This window comes from Mustela nivalis (genome assembly GCF_964662115.1).
Source record: "Mustela nivalis genome assembly, chromosome: 9".
In the NCBI taxonomy this organism is placed as follows: Eukaryota; Metazoa; Chordata; class Mammalia; order Carnivora; family Mustelidae; genus Mustela; species Mustela nivalis.
In genome coordinates this window covers 102,942,740-102,965,709 of record NC_139028.1, presented here as the reverse complement: position 1 = coordinate 102,965,709, position 22,970 = coordinate 102,942,740, and the positions used below count along the sequence as shown (strand labels likewise).

Sequence of the window (22,970 nt, the reverse complement as noted above, 5' to 3'; positions counted from 1 at the left end):
GGCGTCATTTTCAACATTACTTATAATTTAAGGGCTTTTAAACCTTTTTTTTTTTTTAAGACTTTTTTATTTATTTGACAGAAAGAGAGAGAGAAATCACAAGTAGACAGAGAGGCAGGCAGGGGGGCGGTAAGCAGGCTCCCTGCTGAGCAGAGAGCCCGATGCGGGGCTCCATCCCAGGACCCTGAGGTTATGAACTGATCCGAAGGCAGAGGCTTAACCCACTGAGGCACCCCAATTTAAGGGCTTTTAATGTCAATTTTAGGTAATTACTTTAAAAAATTTTAAAAGGATTTTTGTATATTTATTTGACAGAGAGAGGGAGCAGGGGGGTAGGGAGAAGTAGGCTCCCTGCTGAGCAAGTTTAGGGTTAGGGTTTGGGGAGTCCAATGCCAAGCTCGATGCAGGGCTTGATCCCAGGACCCTGGGATCATGACCTGAGCTGAAGGCAGACGCTTAACTTACTGAGCCACCCAGGCATCCCAATTTTAGGTTATTATATGACACTATTTATTAGTGTCTATAGGGGAGTCACAAGGGTTTTTGACTCAGTGTGTATTTAGTTGTGGTGACTTTCTTTTCAGAACCAATCTTTTTTCATTATTTATTTATTTATTTTGAAAGATTTTAGTCATGGATTTGTCAGAAAGAGTGAGCACAACAAGCAGGGGGAGTGGCAGGTAGAGGGAGAAGCAGGCTCCCTGCTGAGCAGGGTGCTGGATGATGGACTGATCCCAGGATGCTGGGATCATGACCTGAGCTAAAGGTGGATACTTAACTGACTGAGCCACCCAGGTGTCCCCCAGTCTTTTTTTTTTTTTTTAAATTAGATGACTTTTTTCTTTAAAGATTCTATCTATTTATTTGAGAGAGAGAGAACAAGCAGGAAGAGGGGCAGAGAGAGAGGGAGAAACAGACTTCCCATTGAGCTCAGAGCCCAACACGGGGCTCTCTCCGAGGAACCCCAGTCATGACCCAAGCTGAAGTTGGGCATTTTTTTTAAATTTTATTTATTTATTTGACAGAGAGATCACAAGTAGGCAGAGGGACAGGCAGAGAGAGAGGAGGAAGCAGGCTCCCCGCTGAGCAGAGAGCCCGATGTGGGGCTTGATCCCAGGACCCTGAGATCATGACCTGAGCCGAAGGCAGAGGCTTTAACCCACTGAGCCACCCAGGCGCCTCCGAAGTTGGACATTTAACCAGCTGAACCACCAGGCGCCCCTCTGGTACCTATCTCTTAACCATCAAAATTAACCTTGAAAAATTAAGTACAGGAAAAAAAAGAATTTATAGCATTTTAACTTCCCATCAAACACTTGCTTCCACAGCAGTAGGTCTGTCTCCCACATTGTTTTCATTTAAGGCAGAAAAGTGTGTTTTGTTATTTGCTGTCGAAAGGTGCTTTTTTAGAGACAAGCAAACATAAAAGCATGAGAAGAGACATCCCGAGCCAGCATTACAAGCCCATCCTGCCCAGGGGACGTGTAACTCAAACCTTCCCTATATTCCCCTCTAGCTTTCCCTAAAAAAAAAAAGTAAATAAATAAAAATACTGCCTTTGACCCAGCATTTGAACTTTTGGTGAATTTATCCTAGACAAACGCTTGCATGTGTGTAAACTAGCCAATGTTATTGATTGTATTATGATTTGTAACAGGAAAAGACTGGAAACAGCCAGAATGTCCATCCCTGAGACTGTTTAAATCAATTTTTTAGACAATGGGATACAATACAGCAGTGGAAACGGACCGCAGCTACCTACACGTAACACCCAGACGGTGGGAAGAAGGAGGAGGACCCCAAAGAATATTTACACCATGATTCTTTTTTTATGAGATTAAAATCTGTTACAATAAAACTAAACTCTAGAGATGTTTACCTAAGTGGTAAAACTATAAGGAAAATTGAGGAAATAATGACTGAAAAAGTTTAAGGGTAGTGTTATTTCTAGAGAGAGGGAGAGATGTGGAAGGGGACATTTGGAGAATGCTTCTGGAGTGCTGGGTATGTTTTATTTCTTGACCTGGATGGTGGCTATGGAAGTGTTAGTTTTTTTTTTTTTTTTTTTTTTTGTTTGTTTGTTTTTTGTTTTTTGTTTTTTGTTTGTTTTTAATAGGCTCTACACCCAGTGCAGAGCCCAATGCAGGCTTGAACTCACAACCCTGAGATTAAGACCTGAGCTGAAATCAAGAGTCAGATGCTTAGCCAACGGAGCCACCCAGGCACTCCAAGGGTTAGCTTTATGATTTCTCCTTAAATTCTACAGAAATATTTTGTGTCCTCTTTTATATGAATGAGATCTCTCCTAATTAATGAATATCACTATCTAGGGGCATCTGCCTGGCTCAGTGGGTAGAGCACATGACTCTTGCTCTCGGGATTGTGAATTCAAGCCACATGTCAGGTGTAGAGTTTACTTTAAAAAAAAAATCACAGTCCATTCAAACAGTGAAATACTATACAGTCATTAAAAAGAATAAGACAGCTCTCCTTGTCTGGGCGTGGAATGGATTCAAGGGAAAAATAAAACCAAAGGGAAGTGCCATGTTTTTAGTGTGCTACCTTCTGTGTAAAATTTTAAAAATGATGTATCTGCCTTTACTGTGTCAGAATTCTCTAGAAAAATGCACAAGAAGTAGGTAATGGGGAGGAAGCCTATGGCCCAGGAACTGGGCGGCCCTTCCTCTTTTCACGTCTTTGAATTCTGTACCATGTGCATATATTATCTATTCAAAAATAAAATAATTTCAAAAAATGTTTCTTTTGTCTCTCACTCCCTGGAGCTCCCAAGTTTTTTGTTTCAAGTCCATTTCTTTTTTAAAAAGATTTATTTATTAGAGAGAGAGAGGGAGACAGCAAGATGAGGGAACACAAGCAGGGATTGTGGGAGAGGGAGAAGCAGGCTTCGTGCTAAGCAGAGAGCCTGATGCGGGGCTCGATCCCAGGACTCTCTGGATCATGACCCGAGCCGAAGACAGACGCTTAATGACTGAGCCACCCAGGCGCCCCTCAAATCTATTTCTTACTGATAATGAGAGCCACAGCCCAGGCCCAAGACACCGTGGACCCTCTCTGGTCCCCTTTCCTTGGCTGCAGGAGGAGGAGGCTGTCCCGGCACCTCTCTCCTTCCCCTTTGCCTTCCCCTTCCTCCACCAGCCTTGCTTGTTTTCTTTCTTCTATCACCTCTCTCTGCTCCCTTCCTTGACTCTTTCTCCCGCATTTTTTTTTTCTTTCTCTTCCTCTCCAATCCTCCTTTTCCCTCCCAACTCTGTCCACCTTCCCTTCTCTGTGTTTAGTTTCTCCTTCTTCTTCTGCTTCCCTCTCTCTCCATAAGGACCCAGGAGGCAGATCGGATGCCCCAGCTCTCCATGCACACGCTGGACCCTGGGCAAGTCACTGACCTCTTGGGCCTCAGTTTAACAGATGGTTGTCTTGGTTACGTGAGATCTCAAGGGTAGAAGTACCCAGCACGGGGCTGGGCACTCAGAAAAGTATTGCTCACCCCCCTCCCAACCCGCTTTAGGATCTCTTAGCCCTGGGGTGGTGGATTATCAGATTATCAGACCCTTCTTGCTGCTCTGAATTGCTTAGAATCTGGGTGCTAAGATTCCAAAGGCTTTCAATAATAGTGGGTCCCTGGAGGCGGGGGTAGGGGAAGAATCAGGAAGAGGCCCCCCGGTGCATTTTGGGAGGAGGGGAAGTGGAAGGGAGGGTAGGGAGGGCTTGCTGCTCTGTGAATGGACACAGTCACTGGTACTTACTGCACAGAGAGCGATAGACATTGTGCCCATCTTCAGAGAGGGGCGGCCCTGGATCTTTTCTGGGGCTTCATATCCAGGCCCCTTGGGCTCAGCCAGACTTGGGATAATGGAACCTCTTTCTTCTCCTGGGGCGCCTGGAGACTTGGGCCCTGGGAACACATCACTGGTGGGTACGTTGTCTGCATCACACTCCCTGCTCACAAGCAACATGGGCTCCTTGTCTGCCCCAGGGGTGCAAGCTTTGCTTTCGTGTCTTGTCTTGTTTCTTGCCACAGGATGGGGGCTCCCTGTTGCCTTGTTTTCTTCCACCTTTTTGCCTTTGTTCAGGCTGCTTCCTCAGCCAGATGTTCCCTTTTCCTCACATGCTTTCCTACCTGGGAATCTGACCAAATCCATCGTTCCCTGGTGCACCTAGCACCGCTCTCTTGTCCCCTCACCTCCGCAGAGACCATGCTATCTGTTTACATGCGTGTTCTCCTTGCAGGCCCGTGAACTCCGGGGGACCAGGACACACCTTATTCATATTTGTGCCCCCTCACCAGGCCCAGCCCACAGAAGAACTTCAGTAAAGAGTTAGTGATTAAATGAATGAATGAATAGATAAACATATAAACAAACCAAACTAAGATAGGAATGAATGAATGATTGAAGAACGAACAAATGAATGAATGAACAGAAGAAGCAGGACCTGGGTCTCATGAAGTAAACCTAACCCATCGACAGGCAGTCAGCTGGGACATGGCCTTCTTGGTGGGGAGTAGGGAGCAGGGATGGAACTGATGCCAAGTCAGCGGCCTCGCCCCTACCCTGGGAGGGGCATCGGACAGGTTCCTAGGGAGTCCTAAGGGCTTATGACCTGGACCCCTTGGAGAGTCCCAAGTGCAGATGCAAAAAAACCAGTGAAGATGGAAGTGAAATAGATCTAACGGTGAACCCAGACCTTGTGGACCAGAACCATGGGGTTCTGGGATTCCACTGATGGGAAGGAGGCAGGCTAGTCTTAGTGGGAAAGGGATATAAAACAAAAGGTTAGACTACACATGGAAGGAAACCGAATGCTCAAGAAGTTCTTCCCCAGTGGAGTAGACTCACCAGAGATCAATGGATCAAAAAAATGTCTCTAATTGGGGCTCCTGGGGAGGCTCAGTTAGTCGGGTGTTGGCCTTCAGTTCGGGTCATGGTCCTGGGATCCTGGGATGGAGCCCTACATTGGGCTTCCTGCTCGGTGGGGAGCCTGCTTCTCCCTCTCCCTCTGCGTGCAGGTCCCCATTCTTGTGTGCTTTCTTTCTCTCTCTCTGTGTCAAATAAATAAAAAAAAAATCTTTTTAAAAAAGTCTCTATTCATCCCTGTCTTCCAGACTAGATCAGGAGCTCTCTGAGGGCAGGGATCTTGTCCAATACTTATCTATTTTCCCAACACTCAGCATAGAACGTGAAGCTCAGTTATTGGTAGGCTGCATAGATGGATGGATGGTGGATGGGTGGATGGATGGATGGATGGATGGTGGATGGGTGGATGGATGGATGGATGGGTAAGTGGATGGTTGGGTGGGTGGAGGGATGGATGGTGAGTGGGTAGATAGATGGATGGGTGGATGGATGGATGGATGGGTGGGTAGGTGGATGGATAGGTGGTGAGTGGGTAGAAGGATGGATGGCTGGATGGATGGATGGGCAGGTAAGTAGATGGATGGGTGGGTGGATGGGTGAGCCAATAGATGAACAGATCGAGAGCTGGATATACAGCAGATAAGCAGATGAAGATATAAAGTGATAGATCAATAACAGGTGGGTGGGCTAATATATGAGCATATCAATGGCTAGATGGACAAGTAGATGAACAATAGGCGGCTGGATGAATGGGCTAACAGATAAATGGATGAAGGAATGGATGGCTAAATAAAACGATAAAGAAATGAATGTCTGATTGGCTTGACGGGTGAAGAGATGGATGGATAAATAATGGGTAGGAAAATGAATGGATGTGCCCACAAGAAAGGTTTGTAAACCAGGAAGACTAGATTGATTCTCAGGTATCGTTAAGGGGTGGGGAAACTGGGAAATCTGGGTTGGGAATAGAGCTGCTAGGGATATGGAAGAACCAGCGGTCCTTGGGAAACTGGGAGTGGAGGGTGTAAGAACCCAGGATGCCCTGTGGTGGCAGGGAGGCTCTGAGGGAGGGGGAAAGCAGCCTGTGCTGAGCCCCAGGCTGCACAGAACATAGGTGTTGAGGATCCAAGTCCCAGAAGAGCCAGGCGTGGGACTCTGCTAGATCAGAGCTCTCAGCCAGCCAGGCTGAGCCCAGAAAGTGAAGTCCTGGAGAAGGCACCCCGCTTCTGACTCGAAGAAGCTACCGGCTCTGACCCCAAGCAACTGACTGTTGACCACATGGGGATCTCAAGAGCAGTGGGCATCTGTGGGGTTAGGGGGCCTCAGCAGGGCCTGGGGGCAGCATTGTCCCCCTGTGGTAGGGCTAGGCTTCCTCTGTCCCCCTCTTTCTCTCCCACCCCAGCCTCCAAGACCGCCCCTCACAGTTCCAGCTTCCTCTGGGCAGGGGGCCTGGCCCCCATAGCCTCTCAGGCCAGCCCTCTGAGCACCACCTGCCCCAGCCGGCCTGAGACTTCCTGTATGTAGCGCAAGAGATTTATGCAAACGGGCTGGGGCGGTGATGTCACCCCAAGGGGACTATCTCCCAGTGGCAGGCCCTTCGATAAAATCAGGAACTTGCGCTGGCCCTGCAATGTCAAGGGAGGGGGCTCACCCAGGGCTCCTGTAGCTCAGGGGGCAGGCCCGAGCCCTGCGCCCGCCCTGAGTCCGTCCGGCCCCTGACGGGGCGCCCCATCCTGAGGGGCTCCGCACTGGCCCCCACTGAGGCAGGGGACCTGACCGGCTCGGAGCTCGGCTGGATGTTACAGGCGTGCAAAATGGAAGGGTTTCCCCTCGTCCCCCCTGTGAGTACCGGGACTCCTCTACTAGCCAGACCCGCGGCCCTCAGACGACCGCCCGCTGCCCACCAGGCCACCGACCAGCCAGCTGCCCTCCCAGGCTCGCTATCAGTGGGAAGTTGGTGTTTCCTCCCTGGAGCTCCTGGCCTGAGACCCAGCGAGGGGGCCATTAGCTTCTTTGAGCGCGCCCCGGCGGGCTGAGGGCTGGGCCCACGGTGGGGCTGTGATCGGTGGGGCCTGAACAGTTATTTATAGATGGGGCTTGGGTGGCAGGCTGAGCTCCTGGGCAGGGTGCTGGGCTGAGAATGGTGAGGACGGTGGCGGAACGGTGGCGGTGGAGGGGCTGGGGTGACTGGTGTGGGGGGAAGCTGGTCCCCGGACGGTGAAGGCTTGAGGGCAGGAGGCAATAGGCCAGAGGTCTCAGCCCATGGCCTGGGTGCTCCTGGAAACAGAGGCTCATTTATGTCTGGGTCCCCAGTGCCTGGTCTGGGGCCTGGCACAGGGGACAGGGTTGTTGACTGAAGGGTCTGGGCCTGGGGCCGGTAGGTCCCCAGGGGCTGGACGACACCAAGAAATGGAGCGGAGACTAGGACGGCAGTTTTGCTGGGGCACTGGCCAGGGGGCTTGGAGGGGAGGTCAGGGCCAGAGCTGGGCCCATCTGGGGCTGAGCTCAAGGGCGGCATGGTAGGAGCCAGTAGAGTAGAGGCAGGAACAAGGGCGGGGGCTGAGGGTGGGACAAGGACCAGGGCTGGACGTGAAGCCGCAGGAATCCCAGGGGAGCCTCGGAGGCAAGGGCAGCAGCCTGGGCGATCACCGCTGCCCCTCGCTCCGTGACAGTTGCAGCCTCGGGCAGCTGCAGACCTGCGCCCCTCAGAGAGGACCCCTCTCTCTTTCCCGCCCCATCCCCACTCAGCAGGGGTGGGGAGCGCTGGGGGAGCCGGGCAGGGCTTGGCAGGGCCTGCCCACCTGACTCAGCTTTCCTGGCCTAATGGCAGCTCCCTTCCCCCGCCCCACCCCAGCCAGGCCTCTGAGCCCCAGGAGGCACCCCAGGCCTGACATCCCGCTGTTGGAAACCCGGTGCTGGGTTCCTGGCCTTCTTACTGGTCAGACACAGACAGCTCCAGCCAGCCGCCCCAGCCCCAGCCTTGGTCCATCACCAAGAAGCTGGGGGAGGGGGCAGGGGATGGAGGTGGTCCCAGGAAGAGCCAAGTCTGCCTCAAGAAAGCCACAGGCCCAGAAGCTTGGCCACACTGTCTCTGACCCTTGACCTCTCAATCCCTGAAATCCAGACACAGCTAGGCAGGGGACACCAAACCCCTCAGGGACTACTCCTGGGAAGGTGGGCTCCCAAGGGCCCTCGCCCAGCCCCCCCCTGCCCCCCCATCCCGCCCACCTAAGCCCTTAAGGGCCCAGTAGCTGTTGTGCAATCCCTGGGCACACACTGTGGGGGTGGGGAGAGGCCTGATGACTGTGAAGACTGGGTGTGCTGTCCCTCTGCCCCGGGACAGGGAGGAGTGCGGGCTGGAGGGGGCGGAGGGGGAGAGGACAGGGAGGGGTGAGGGGGGCGGAGGAGGAGGAGGAGGAGGAGGAGGAGGAGGAGGAGGAGGGCAGAGGAGAGCAGGGAGGAAGAGGAGGGCGGGGTGGGGGTGGGGAGGAAGAACGAGGGGTGAGGGCAGAGCAAAGGGAGGAAGAGAAGGGAGTATCCCAGGGGGCGTGTCAGGAGGAGGCTGGAGAGCGAGAGGACCAAGGCTCTGGCAGGCCCATGGCCCCCAGTCCTGCCTGGTGACCACAGTGGAACCCATGAGTGTGAGTGGCCATCGGTCGTCATGGGCCCTGAGGGTGCCTTGGGCCCCGGGCACAGGCTGTGGAGACCCTGGCAGGAGGACACGTGTGTGTGCTATGAGGGTGGGCATGCAAGCGATGTGTGAGGGGCCTTGATGGTGTGGGCCTGAGCCTGTGTTTAAGGTGCCTGAGAGCGAGCGTGAAGAGATGTGTGTTCATTCAAGGGGCCATATGTGCCTACGGTGTGAGTGTACAGCTGTGTGTACACACGTGGCCGCAGGTGTGTGGGTGCGAGTGACCTGTGGAGTGAGTGTGGGTGGGCACGTGAGTGTGAGTTCATGTGTGGGAGTGTGGGTGTCACGGGGAATATTTGTACATTGGGAGGTGTAGGTGTGTTGGTGTGAACGTGAGAGTTCGTGCATGAGATGGGGACCTGGGGGTGCAGGTGTGAGTGGGAGTGTGGCTTCAGGAGCCGCTGTGAGGGGAGGGGGTGGAGGGAGCCATGCTCTCCGCTCAGCCTGGGTCCTCTTTTGACCTGTGACCTTTGGAGTCCCTGTCAGCCCCATTCCGCAGGAGCCAAGACTCTGCTCTCTTGGGTCCCCCGTCCCTGCTGTGGCCTCTCGCAGTTTCAGGCAGAGAGAGGGCTGTAGGCCTGACGCAGTCCCTCAGTGCGGGAGGGTGGTGTGGCCCCAACATGCGGGGGGGCTGCCAAGCCGGCTGGGGTCTTCCCGCCACCACCTGAGCCCTGACAGCCTCCTCTCTCAGCAGCCATCGGAAGACCTGGTTACCTATGACACGGACCTGTACCAGCGCCAAACACACGAATACTACCCCTATCTCAGCAGCGATGGAGAAAGCCACAGCGGTGAGTACTGGGCCTTCCCACGCCCCACGCCCCACACCCCCGGCCTGCATTTACCGAGTATCTCCGGTGTGCGCCGGGGCCCGAGGTCCGCTTCACCCAGGTTTATCTTCTGGTCCAATCCGTGTGGCTTTTCACAAACGAGGAAGCAGAGGCTCAGGGAGCGACTTGTGCAAGGTCACACAGCTGGTCAGGGGAGCCCGGTCTGTCTGCTCCAGGCCGGGGACCTCTCCTGCTTTCCTCCCCTGCTCCCCTCACCCCCTTCTTCCTCTCCGGTGTTGTCACCCCTTCACCCAACGTGAATTCCACGTTGGTGTCACCCCCGCTCCCTGCTGTGTTCTCAAGCTCTCTCAGCGTTTGGGGCTGGACAATTTCTTTGCCAAGGGGCCTGCCCTGTACCCTGCAGGATGTCACCCCTGTTTAAGAACCGCTCCCTGAGGGAAAGGCTCTGAGGCAGAGTGGAGCCCTAGCTTGCAGGGGTAGGAGTGAGGATAGAGTACGAGCCAGGTGAGCCTTCAGTCCGAGCTCACTGCCTATCCCAAGGCCCAGCTGCGATGATCCCGGAGCGCATTCAGGGTTGATGGGGACAGGCAGTAGGGGCCTGGGACCTGGGCAGGGCAGTCAGAGAGGCTACCCAAAGGGGATCTTGGTATATTGATGGGGCACCCCGGAACCAAAGGGAGAGGGCCTAGGTAGTAGGTCTTCCCTGAGGAATTCTCCAGGAGTCCGAAATCTGGGCAGGCCAGATACCGGGGTGTCTGCAGCCCCAGAGAAAGGTTTCTCACAGTGAGGCCACACCTGGGGGCCAGCCGCACCTGTCGCTTCATCCTTCAGGCACACCTGATGGCAGTCTCAACCTGAGGGTCCTGCCCGGGGATGGCACAGGCCCCTTCCTTATTAGGAAGGACTCCCACATCTGGATGCCAAATCCTATGAACGGTGGCCCTGGGGTTAACAAGGCTGGCAACGTTGATAAAGGCCAGGCCCGGGAGCCACGTTCAGGGTGTAGGTGCTGGAGGAGCCTCAAGTCCGCATGTGGGAACACAAAGACGTCTCCCCCAGTCCGGGGGCAGGTTTGGCAGGAAGGTTTTAAACATCTGCTTTTTCATCCTTCAAAGCTTATTCATGATTCGGCAAGCAATGTGTCCTCTCTGTGGAAAAAGCTGGACAATTTAGAGAGAAAGTCTCCCTCATCCACCTGTCTTCTCAGCACCCCCAGCCAGGATCAGGGATGGGGTCTCCCTGACCTGGACACCAGCCGTTGGTGACCCTTGCACATAGCCGGTCAGGACCCGGCAAGGTCCCTCGGGACGTAAGGACTGGCTCCCCCTGGTGGCTCCAGGCAGCAGGACAGGCAGGTCCCTGCAAACTCAGCTTGGCCTTGGGCTGCTTAGGGGCGCTTTCCCCTCAGGCCTAACCTCCTCTCACTTTCACTGGGCTTGGGGGCATTTCCTTTGGGCCTGTTGCAGCCTCAGTTTCCCCTCGTGCAATATGAGGGTGTGTTCATACATCTAGAAACCAGTTAGACCGGGGACTGATGGAGTGAGTACTTTAGGGAAACCTGCACTTTCCTGGCCCAGTGCCCAGGCAGGTCCCTTACATCTGGGCTGGGGCTCTAGCAATGACTCCTAATCAGATGCCTGAGTACCCTGTTTTGGTCATGCCCCAATTTCTTCAGAGACTCCTCTGGCATACCCAAGTGTCCCGGCCCCTGCTCCCTGCACCCCTTCTCCTATCATTTCCAATTTGGGCATCTGTGCTGATCTGGGCATCTGTTCATTCTTCCTTTTTTCTTTCTTTCTTTCTTTCTTTTTTTTTTAAGATTTTATTTATTTATTTATCTGTGTGAGAGAGAGAGAACACAAGCAGACAGAGTGGCAGGCAGAGGCAGAGAGAGAAGCAGGCTCCCCGCTGATCAAGGAGCCCGATGCAGGACTTGATCCCAGGACCCTGGAATCATGACCCGAGCCAAAGGCAATGGCTTAACCAACCGAGCCACCCAGTTGTCCCTCTTTTTTCTTTCTTAAAGATTTTATTTACTTATTTGAGAGAGAGAGAGCAAAAGAGCAGAGGGAGAGGCAGAGGGGGAAGACTCCCCACTGACCAGGGAGCCTGATGCGGGGCTTGATTCCAGGACCTCAGGACCTGAGCCAAAGGCAGATGCTTAATGGACTGAGCCACCTGGGTACCCCGTTCTGTCCTTTCCTAATACCTCTTGGAAGGTACTATCTGGAGACTCAAGAGTAGAGACACCCCACATTTTCCAATCAGTTCCTGGACGTCCTCTGTGTCTGCGTTTTCAGATGGTGGTTGAAACTTACTAAGAAGACACTGGGGCTGGACCTGGGGCTGCTCCTGATTTCATCACCCACCAGTGTGTGATCTTAGAGCAAATGACAGCCTCTCAGAGGCCCCGGTCCCTCATATATGGAAGTTAGAGCATGGAAACACTTACCTCGTCATATTGTGGCGATTCACTGAGGTCATGCATGAGATGCTCAAGCTCCTGAATCCAGCAAGGGCCCAGGGAGCTTTCAAGACGTAGTATATTAGCTTTATGACCTCGCCAGGCGGGAGAGAGGAAGCGGCTGGGAGAGTGGGAGAAGCCGGAGGGGTCTGCAACAGACTCACTGCGTCAGTTTCAGCCAACCCAGGTGCCAGGCAACCAGCCAGCCACCTACCCATCACCACCCGCCCTTGTAGCCACCCACTCAACCTTCCAACACGAATCATTTTTCCATATGTCCACTCATTCCTCATTTGTCCGACTACCCAACAGCTCCTGATAAGATGCTGTGTGCCAGGCACTGTTCTAGACACCAGAGGCTCCATGATAAACGAGTTAGATGAGCTCTCCTGACAGCTTACATTCCAGAGAGGGAAGAGGCCATGAACAGTCACATAAGCAGACACACAATACTAAGTCCTATGAAAGGCAAAGTCATGTAACACAGAGCGCCGATGACTACTTTCCCTTGGGAGGTCAGGACAGGCCTCTGAGGAGGGGGCAGTTGAGGTGATTAGGCCAGTGGATGCAGAGGAGAAAGACGCACCAGGCAGAGAGAACAGCAAGCGCAAAGCAGCGCAGACTTCCGACAGAGGGCCAGAGTGGCGGGGGCGGCCCAAGGCGGGGGTCTTGGGGGTGGAGACTGAAGCAAGCCGGAGGGGCCTGCCAAGGACACAGTTTGGGTTTTATCCTGCAAACAATGGGAAGGCATTGCAGGGTTTGAGCAGAGAAATGACATGATCTGAATCATCCTCTGTGTGTGTGTGTGTGTGTTGAAAATCTAAATACATTGTAAATCGTCAATTTTTGATTGTTAGGATAAACATTGCAAAAATTTTAAAATACTTATCACGTAAGATGGTTCCCTCTTCCCGAGCTCCTTCCCCTCTGATAGCACCTTCATCCACCCAGGCAGACGTTTTATTCCGTGTATATATCCTCTTGTATGTCTGTCAATGTGTGCACACACGTGTGTATATTCTGTTCCCGCCACAACGGAACAGTAGCATCACGCCGTCCCGCAAGTTGCTACCTTTTTCCCAAGCTTATCATAGACATGTCTTTGTGACATACATGGCACAGTAGAGACAGAGGAAAGCTATTTTCCCAGGCTTCCTATTCCAATGCCAAGGAATCTAGATTGAATCTTCAATTTGAGATACTACCGAATGGGCCATCTTGTTCTGTGTAAGATAAGACTCTAATTAGAGTCATTCCGAATGCACACACACACACACTCTCACACTTCACAAATTCCCAAATGCTTCTACAGCAATGTTTTCCAGTTTTACTGATGGAACTGACATAGGATACTGTGTAGGGTTAAGGTGCAGGACCTAATGACCCGACGGCCACAGACAGTGCAAAATGGGTACCACGGTAAATTCGGTTAATATCCTTCACCTCATAGAGATTAAATAAAAAGATTTTCTCCTTGTGGAAAGAACATTGAGGATCCAATCTCTTGGCAACTTTCCAATATACCGCACCACATTGTTAACTGCAGCACCACATTGTACGTCGTGTCCTGGTACTTATAACCATAGGGTGTCCCTTTTTTTTTTTTTTTTTTTTAATTTTCCTTTTTGACCACATTCCTCCAATTTTCCCAACCCCAACCCCAGCCTCTGGCAACCACAAATCTGATTTCCTTGTCTATAAGCTCAGGATATATTTTTTTTAAAGATTCTACATACAAGTAAAATAACACAATATTTGTGTTTCTCCGTGTACTGACTTTTGGACTCAGTATCTACATTTTCCGGTATGAGGACCATGTGAAGGTTACTCAGCTGAGCCACATGGGACACTTTGATTACCTGTACTTGCTCGTCCCCGAAAAAGAGGACAAGGGGCATGGTGACAAGGAGGTAGCGTCCTCGTCTGGAGCCAGGTTGATGAGACTCATGCCCCATCGCCCTCCCCACTATTCTCTGGGGTGACCAAGGGCAAGGTGTTTTACCTCTCTGTCTCAACTTCAAAATGCTACCGACTTTTCAGGATTGCTGCAAGGGTTGAGTGAGTCACTGTATGTCCAATCCTTAGAAAGGTGCCTGGCACATGGTGAATGCTACGTACCGCGGACAGGACTTGTTACTCTTCTCGACATAGCGTCCTAAGAGAGGGTGTGTGGGAGGTAGGGTTTTGCTGTTTACTTGTTCTCATGTCTTCATGGTTAACAGTTGGTCGGCCGTGCACAGAAATCTAGGTTGAAACCCACATTTTCCCTTAGAAATTTGAAAGCATTTCTCTATCTTCTGGTTACTGGAGTTTTTTTCTTCGAAGTCGGATCTCTTTTTATGTCCTCTTTTTGGAATGTAACCTTGTTTTTTGTTTTTGTGGGTTTTTCTGCTTGTTTAGTTTCATTTTGTCTCTCTGGAAGTTTTTAGTACCTTCTTCCAATACTCAGGGGTTCCAATGAATAAGCTTTTAAAAAAATCACTCTGGCTGCTGTAGGGGCCACCGTAAAAAAGGGAGAAAGTACTGCGAGGGGAGGGAATAATCCAGGAGAGAGATGACAGTGGCTTGGCCAAGGGTGGTGGCCCTAGAGACAGAAAGGAGTGGACAGATCTGGGACAGATTTTGAAGGCAGGGCTCCTAAAATTTAATGATTGTTCATATTATTTTAAATTGTGGCCAAATATGCATAATATAAAATGGTAGTTCTATTTTAAATTTTTGAGGACCTCCAGATTGTTTTCCACAGTGGCTGCACCATTTTACCTTCCCACCCCCAGGGCAGAGGGATTCCAATTTCTCCACATCCTCACCAACACTGGTTAGTTTCTGGGTTTTGATAGTAGCCATCGCAACAGATGTGATGGGATTTGTTCTTTGTGAGGGGACTGGTGAAGGAACTAGAGTTCCAAGCCATGACTCCTCTCCATCTTTCCATCTTTCCAAGTACTCTTTTATCCTCCCGCTGACCCTCTACCCCGTGTATCCACACACCTATCTAATCATGCACTCATTGACCTCTCCATTTGTCCTTCCCTTCACCCGCCAAACCCTCTAGCAATTTCTTACGGACCTATCCATCTAATCAATGTATACAAAGCATCTCTTGTATTCCAGGCACATTGCTAGGTGCTAAGGAAACAACGAAACCACAAGTCCTATCAGATTTATTATTTTAAGAGGAGAAATAACTAAAACTTCAATAATTAGGATACAAGGTGGAGAGTAACAAGTATATGAAGCCTAGAGCTCCACTCTCTGACCTCTGGTTCCTTTACAGGAGCAATGGGGAGGAGGGCTGGGCTGCAGGAACCCCTGTCCAGTGGTCTGTGATTTCCTAAAGTTTTTTTTTTTTCTCAGCCTTTGTCTTCTTAATTCCTCATTATCCTTCTCTGTCTTGATCCTACTTCTGCTCTCCTGGGGGGGGGGGGAACCCTGAGTTTAAGACTGGGATTTCTGTTCCGAGGAGATAAGGTCAACTGAATGACACTTAGGGCTTAAGTTTTGTGTATGTGTGGAGTTGCTTGGAATATCATTTTGTTTTTGTCCTGGTGACTTACAGGTATTAGGGACACCAAAAATACTAAGTCAGAATAGTGATTGGGTGGGTAGGACTTTGGTCCCAGATTGGGAGCTGGCTTAGAGGGAGGTAATGAAAGATCAAGATGAATGAGTTCTTGCTGGCTGTCTGGAACAGATGGAAGGAATGACGGGTGATGAACGGGTGGCTAGATGAGGGATGGATGGATAGATGGATTGTGATGGATGAGTGGAAGAGGGACCAGTGATGGATGGATGAATGAAGACTGGATGGAGGGAGGACAGATGATGAACCATGGGTGAGAGTGGCCGATGGCAGACACACAGAGAGATAAAAGCAGGCAGGAAAGCTGGTGGCAGCATGGGTCTTAATTACAGCTCTCATTAACAGCCTTGCTTCTCAGAAGTTGTATGATGTAATGATAGGAGTTCAGTCCCTGAAGGAAGACACAGGTGACTTTACCAATGCCTGCCTGAGAACAAGGGACTTAATCTCTTTGTGTCATAGTTTCCTCATGTGCAAAAGAAAGATTATACTAGGGGCATCTGGATGGCTCAATGGGTTAAGCCTCTGCCTTTGGCCCAGGTCATGATCTCAGGGTCCTGGGATCAAGCTCCACACTGGGCTCTCTGCTCAGCAGGGAGACTGCTTACCCCCGCCCCCCCACCGTCTGCCTCTCTGCCTGCTTATGATCTCTCTCTGTCAAATAAGTAAATAAATAAAATCTTTTTTTTTTTTTAAAAAAGAAAGATTATACTAAAAAAAAAAAAGAAGAAGTGTCACACTACTATGGCCACCTGGTCAGAGCTAAGGTGAGATTCAATGAGAAATGTGGTATGAGGACCCAGCATCGCGCAGTACATAAAAATGCATATTAAAAGCTAACTTTTACCAATCATTTGAATATTGGTTAAGGCCCACTATGTGTTGGGTGGCCCGCCAGGCTATGAAAAGGAGGGGTCGAACTTCAGATATGCCAATGGCATCATATTCCTTTGAGGAGCAGAGTCATGCTAAGGAGACATTGTGCAGGATGATCCCGGTAACCCAGTGAAGGGGTAAAGCACTGTGTTCGTGAACAGTCGTCTAGAAGTGAGGTCCAAAGAGCCCAGGACTGCCGACCTTTGCACTAGGAAGGATTCCTTGCATTGTGTTCCTTCAGAGGGCCCCATGCTTAGAACGTCTCTGCCTACCAGGCAGCGTTTATTACATAATTGCCTGAGCTCCCAAATCAAGGGTAAAGGCGAGGTTTCCGTTGGGCCTTTTGAAACCTTAATGGTAGCTCGAGTCCCCTTTGCAGCTTTCAGGGGACCCTGGGGCAGGGTTCCAGGGTTTCAGTGAGCAAAGGAACCTCTTTAGGACCTGGTTAAATTCCAATTCCCAGCTCCTCTCTCGGTGCTTCTGATTCCCTGGGTCTCCAAGTGGAGCCCCAAGCCCCCCAGAGTGACTCTGATGAAGGTGTCCTGAGAATCCCATGGGAAATGCTGGCCTAGGCCGGGGCCACTAGAGTGAGCTGAGGGGTCTTCTGCAGAGCTAGAACAGAAAGGGTGAGCAGGAGGGAAAGAGAGCCATCGGAGGACCTCACCCTACGCCTGCAGCACTGCACACAGGCAGGCTCCTCCAAACCCTGGACCTGAAGTGGGTGTGCAGGTGGGGGTTGGTAGGCAAGATAAGGCATTCTGGCAAGATCTGGACGGTTCAAACTGAGTGTGGAAGGCAAACATGGGAGGGGTCAGGAGTGGGGACAGGGGGGCGGATCTACCCCTAAAGAGGACCTGGGATTGGCTCACCAAATCCCAGAGCCCCCCAAAGGGCCCCATCTCTAAAGCACAGAGCCAACTCTCCCAGGCCAGTGAAGAGCTTCTGGGTCCTGTTAATCTGCTGCAAGATGAAAGTACCAATGAAACATTGTTTTGTTTTCCTGTCAGATTTGGATAATTTTGTGGAGGAGAGTCAGAGAGAGTTTTCAGGAGGCTAGGGTTTATTCATTCATTCCTTTGTTCACTCCTTTGGGAAATGTTTGTTGAGTGACTACTGTGTTTAGCCTTGGGGGTGAAGGGAGACCAATACCAGTCACTGTCCTCATGGTGCAATGCTGAGGCCCCAGATCTAGCCTCTGGGAGAAAGAGACACCTACTACCCCCCCCCCAAAAAAAACCTGATTTGAGTGGTCCACTGACTGATTAGCAGGGAGTGGGAGGAAGAAGAGGAGATAAACATGAATGAAAATATCTGTCATTTGCTGAAGTGCTAATCTAGGTTCTTTAGAATAACACAGCGGTCCTAGTAGTAGTAATGTTTATTGAATGGAATTTTGTGCCCGGCTCTCCTCTAGACACCTTGCAGACATTAGCTCATTCAACCTGCACAAGACTATGGGATATCTGTCATTATTAGCCCCATGTTACAGATGAGAAAACTGAGGCTTATAGATGTGCAGTGACCTGCCCAATGGCAGAGGCGGGATTTGAACCCAGCTCTGCCTGACTCTCAGATCATGTACTTTCTCTCTTCTGTGCCATATCGCTTTGCAGAGGTGGGAGCGTGGGCTGCCTGGATTGTGGATTTGGGTGATTTCATGTGTGGACACGACCTCTGTTAACTACCCAGTCGGGTCTTTGACTTTTAGATTAGGGAATTGGAGGCTCGGGGAAATACAATGTCTTGTCTAGGGTCACAGAGCAAAGCCATCACAGAGCGGTATTAGGAAGCAAGTCTTCTGAGAACCCGTCCAAAGCCAAAAAAACGCATGTCATTTTTTGGGGGTGTGTGAATGAATGACTATGTGCTTTTGTGAAAGCAAAAAAGACAGACAGACAGACACACACACACACACACACATACACACACACACACGGGGTTGGTATTTGTCTCCATGTAGCATCCCAGAGAGGCTGCCTTGGCCTAGAATCTTGGACACTCCCTCTTGGGTCACATGAGAAAATCCCTCTTGTCCCTTTATCACCACATCTTCTTTTGGGCCCCAGATTGTCCCCAGGAACTCCACAGACGTGTGGCAGGTTTTTGTTTTGTTTTGTTTTCTTCCTGGAAAAGATGTTCAGCGAAATCATGTCCTAGTCCCAAGACAGAGCTCCCGATGGCACGTGGCTGTTCCCCAAACTCGAATCCCCCCCACCACAGACTCTGAAAGCACCTATGGGGAGTTTCCAGTGCAGCCCTGTGTCCTGGCATCCTGGCTCGGAGACAGACAGAGCCGCCCAGAGGCATGGCTTTGGAGGGGCAGTGCCATGGGCCGGGACAGGTTCTGGTGGGTGAGGAACGTCAGCCGTGTGACTTCACGATCACACCTTGACGGTGGGACAGGACCATGTGTGTGTGACTGTGGCCTCAGGAACCACTCTGTGGTTTCCAGAGAAGCAGAGGGGGAATCAGCATTCCCCGAGGGCCTCCTCCGGGGCTGGGAGTTTTTACAAATGTGAACTTATTTGCATGCTCCCAATAACTACGATCCCCATTTTATTAGTGAGCCAACAGCTGAGAATGAAGAGGTCGGTGCCCATGCCTGAGGTCGCACGGACAGCAAACGGCTGAGCCAGGATTCAGACTCTGGCTGAGCCAGGATTCAGATTCTGCCCATGTCCTTGTGCCTGCGGGGAAGGCAGGCTAGAATGGTTGCTGGGAGCGCAGGCTTTGCCTCGGACCCGGGTCTTAGCTCAGGCCAGGGCCTCCAACTGCCTGGCCAAGCCTCAGTGACCTCATCTGTAAAATGGGGTGGTACCTAACGAGGCAGGTGGGGAGATCGTGGGGAGCCCAGCCGGGTGGGCGGTCACCGCCCCTCCACGGCCCGGATGACTGTGCTCTGCGTCACCACGAGCTCTCCCTGCCCGCGCACCCCGGGCTCACCACACGCCACCCCCCGCCCCTGCAGACCATTACTGGGACTTCCACCCGCACCACGTGCACAGCGAGTTCGAGAGCTTCGCGGAGAACCACTTCACGGAGCTGCAGAGCGTGCAGCCCCCGCAGCTGCAGCAGCTCTACCGGCACATGGAGCTGGAGCAGATGCACGTGCTCGACACCCCCATGGCGCCGACCCACGCGGGCATTGGCCACCAGGTGCGTGCGGCCGCCGGTCCCGCGGGACCCGGCCTGTGGTGAGGCTGGCGCTCCACAGGAAGCTGACACAGGCTCTTACTCAACTTGGCTTCCTGCCCCACAGCGCCAACGGCGGCCGGAGCCCCAACGGCTGCCTCCTGACCCTCCGACTGACCTCGTGACCCTGCACCCCTTATCGGCTCTGGCCCCACACCAGACAGAGCCCCGATAATTCCCACCCTCCTCTGATCTGCCTGACCACGGTGGCCCTCCCGACCCCAACCATGCCTCCCACCCCATCCACGGGCCCCTCACCGACCCGGGCCCCATCTCACTGGACACTGATCTCCGCTCCCCATCTCCACTGACCCCCTTTATTGATCCTGCTCAGCCCCACGCACCTTAATCCCAGTCAGTGACCTCCGTTAACATCTACCACCCCGCGCGGACCTCCACAGACCCTTCCCTCATGTCTCACCAACTTATTAGAAACCGCATTCCCTCCCTTACCCGACCCCTCGGCCCCTCTGCTCTGCCCCCTCTGACCCCAGGAATGCCAGGCCATATAGTACCTCTGTGCATATAGGGAAAGGGCGCCCTTTCCCTGGGCCATGCAGCCACCAACTAGGAGGCCCACAGCGGGCTGGATTTCAGCAGCCCCTGGCCCCCCACAACCCACGCCATGTGGGAGTTCACCCTGCCGGACCCCTGTAACCTGACTGACCTCCAACTTCCCCAGTCCTCTCCCAAATCTTTCTGACCCTTGCTGGCCTCGCCACCCTCTCTACTTCTCTTACCAGCAGTCCTGAGCTGGGAACTGGGCCTCGCTGAACTTGACCCTCTTTCCCTGTCTTTCTAGGTCTCCTACCTACCCCGGATGTGCCTCCCATACCCTTCCCTGTCCCCGGCCCAGCCTAGCTCGGACGAGGAGGAAGGCGAGAGGCAGAGCCCGCCGCTGGAGGTGTCTGACGGGGAGGCTGATGGCCTGGAGCCAGGGCCTGGCCTCCTGCATGGGGAAACAGGTAGGGTGGCTCAGCCGTGCACCCCGGCCCCGGCCATTATGTGCCCCCGGCACCCCAGCCAAGGCCACAGCGGTCCTGGCACAGAGCTGAGTGTGTGTCCGTATCTGTGAGCGCGTGAACGTTTGCCCACGTGTGCGCTGTGTCAGTGACCGTCTGTGCTGTCCGTGTGTCGATGAGCACCAGAGCATGAGTGCGGTACAGACACGCACAGGCATCTCTGCGACCGAGCCTGGAACCGTGCATGTGCGTCTATACCTCTCTGGGTTGCGTGTGAGTGGGTGTGAGCAGGTGTGAGTGCCAGGGCCCTGTAGACCACCCCCTCCTTCCAGTCCTTCTCCAGGGAGCACTCCCCCCCACGCCGGGGCCCCTACATCCGGGGGAGGGGAGGGTGGGTGCCTGTGTGGGGGTGGCTGACCGCCTCCCGCCTGCAGGCAGCAAAAAGAAGATCCGCCTGTACCAGTTCCTGCTGGACCTGCTCCGCAGCGGAGACATGAAGGACAGCATCTGGTGGGTGGACAAGGACAAGGGCACCTTCCAGTTCTCGTCCAAGCACAAGGAGGCGCTGGCACACCGCTGGGGCATCCAGAAGGGAAACCGCAAGAAAATGACCTACCAGAAGATGGCCCGCGCCCTGCGCAACTATGGCAAGACAGGCGAGGTCAAGAAGGTCAAGAAGAAGCTCACCTACCAGTTCAGCGGGGAGGTGCTGGGCCGCGGGGGCCTGGCCGAGCGGCGCCACCCGCCCCACTGAGCCCAGGCCCGCCGACCCCACTGGGCCCGCCAGGCCTCCCCGCTGGCCATAGCATTAACCCCTCGCCTGGCCCGGACACAGGGAGGCAAGCTCCCAGGGGCCGGGGGCAGGACTGCGGCGGGCCGGGCCTCGCCTCACCCGTCCACTCCCCCCTCCAAGCCCGCTACCCACACCTCTCCTCCCCTCCCACCAGGACTCCAGCCCCGGCTCCAGGGGGCTCCCTGGGCGTCTGACCCCAGGGAGGGGTCGGCCTTGCTTAGTGTGACCCAGGGTGCTACCTTGGAAGTTGGAAGTCATCATATTTGTGTACATGGAACCTTTCTTCTTAAGTGTCTCTCCTTTCCCCGACCTCTTTCTGCCCCGTTAGCTTCCTCAAGGAGCAAAGTTATTAAAGTTATTCTCCGTGAGTTCTCCTGTAGCGCAGAGTCTCTTTTACGATTTTTTGTGCATCTTGTCTGAGTGCCCCTATCTGATCTCTCTTTTTCTCGCTTGTCCTTCCGGGTGTTGCCGAGGACCTCACCCGGGGCTGGGCGCTGGGGACATCAGAACAAATGACACACGGTGCCAAGCCCAGAGTTAGAGTTGGTGGAAGAAGTCCTTGGTTGTTCTTAGGGGAATAAATCAGTAAGAAGCCCTCTGTATCTGATAAATGGGCTTTTAAAAAATGCCTCAGTGAGGCTTAAACTCTAGGTCACGGCCCCCGTGAGGATGAGGATCGTAATCGAGGCCACGACACTGGATTTTCCGGCCATTTATTACACGTCAGGCTTGAGAGGCAAAGTTAAATATCATCCCATTTTTACAGACTGGGAAACTGAGACTTGGAGAGGTCACGTGATCTGTCCAAGGTCACACAGCTGGGTGAGGGGCAAGCAGATCTTGCCGCATGCTGGCTGCTAGGTCAGCATAAGGCAGGAAGCCCCCTCTCCCGCCGTGTCTGGAATGGGGAGCTGGTGAGCAGGGACCCCCAGGGTCCAGCTCGTGTCTTGATGCTCTCTGGCTTCTGGTCCACGACAAGGGAGACCTAGAAAAAGAGGAGCCTGGAAGCCTCCAGCATCTTGCTTCCAACAGTAAGCAGCGAGGTGTGGTGCAAGACAGCCTGGGAGTGAGGAAACGTCCCAAGGCAGCCAGCAAGCCTCAGAGAGCCCAGACTTGGGGGTGGGGGTGGGGTGGCATCAGGGCAAACACCCCCAAACACCTGCTTGCCCTGAGGGTTGACCTGTGACCTCCTTTCTCAGGTCTCCAAGCCCCTGGAGAGAGTAAGCGGTGCTCAGTCCTCTTTAAAGAAGGTTAAGGAGGGCGCCTGGGTGGCTCAGTGGGTTAAGCTGCTGCCTTCGGCTCAGGTCATGATCTCAGGGTCCTGGGATCGAGTCCCGCATCGGGCTCTCTGCTCAGAAGGGAGCCTGCTTCCCTCTCTCTCTCTGCCTGCCTCTCTGTCTACTTGTGATCTCTGTCAAATAAACAAATAAAATCTTTAAAAAAAAAAAAAAAAGGTTAAGGAGCAGGTGATTCAGTAGTTGAAAAGCTGTGGGCTTGGCCAGAGACCAATAATCCTATTCCTAATCCGGGTGAAAAGGAATGGTAGCAGCGATGTCTGTGTAGAGAATCCTTCCCTCCTGCCGTGGGGGGGCTCATGAGCATTCCTGATACTGGATCTTGCATGGAGAGATTCCCGCATAATTTTCTTCTTTCCGTGCAGCCACTGATGACCCAGATGTGGGGCAGGGAGAGGCAGAAGTTCATTAAGGAACAGTGTGACGGGGGGTGCACAAAATTTTGGCAGTAT

General features: G+C 52.8%; 1 protein-coding gene across 2 annotated transcripts; it reads left to right on the top strand.

Moving 5' to 3' along the window:
* Window positions 1-6,387: 6,387 nt before the first annotated feature.
* On the top strand, window positions 6,388-21,591 carry SPI1 (Spi-1 proto-oncogene). 2 transcript variants are annotated; one of them, XM_082747960.1, is made up of 5 exons: window positions 6,388-6,712; window positions 9,254-9,353; window positions 19,245-19,432; window positions 20,271-20,433; window positions 20,865-21,591. In XM_082747960.1, exons 1-5 carry the CDS (start codon window positions 6,668-6,670, stop codon window positions 21,182-21,184), a joined length of 816 nt encoding a protein of 271 aa, XP_082604086.1. In that variant the 5' UTR covers window positions 6,388-6,667; the 3' UTR covers window positions 21,185-21,591. The 2 variants fall into 2 exon arrangements, with proteins under 2 accessions (XP_082604086.1, XP_082604087.1); XM_082747961.1 differs by having other exon boundaries at window positions 6,394-6,712; window positions 9,257-9,353.
* The last annotated feature ends 1,379 nt before the right edge of the window (window positions 21,592-22,970 follow it).

What these genes read in the sequence shown, in the direction of transcription:
- SPI1 (XM_082747960.1), top strand. Translation starts at nt 6,668, where the DNA reads ATGTTACAGGCGTGCAAAATGGAAGGGTTTCCCCTCGTCCCCCCT. An exon ending in ACGCGGGCATTGGCCACCAG is followed by an intron (nt 19,433 to 20,270) that starts GTGCGTGCGGCC and finishes CTGTCTTTCTAG; the next exon opens with GTCTCCTACCTACCCCGGAT. An exon ending in CCTCCTGCATGGGGAAACAG is followed by an intron (nt 20,434 to 20,864) that starts GTAGGGTGGCTC and finishes TCCCGCCTGCAG; the next exon opens with GCAGCAAAAAGAAGATCCGC.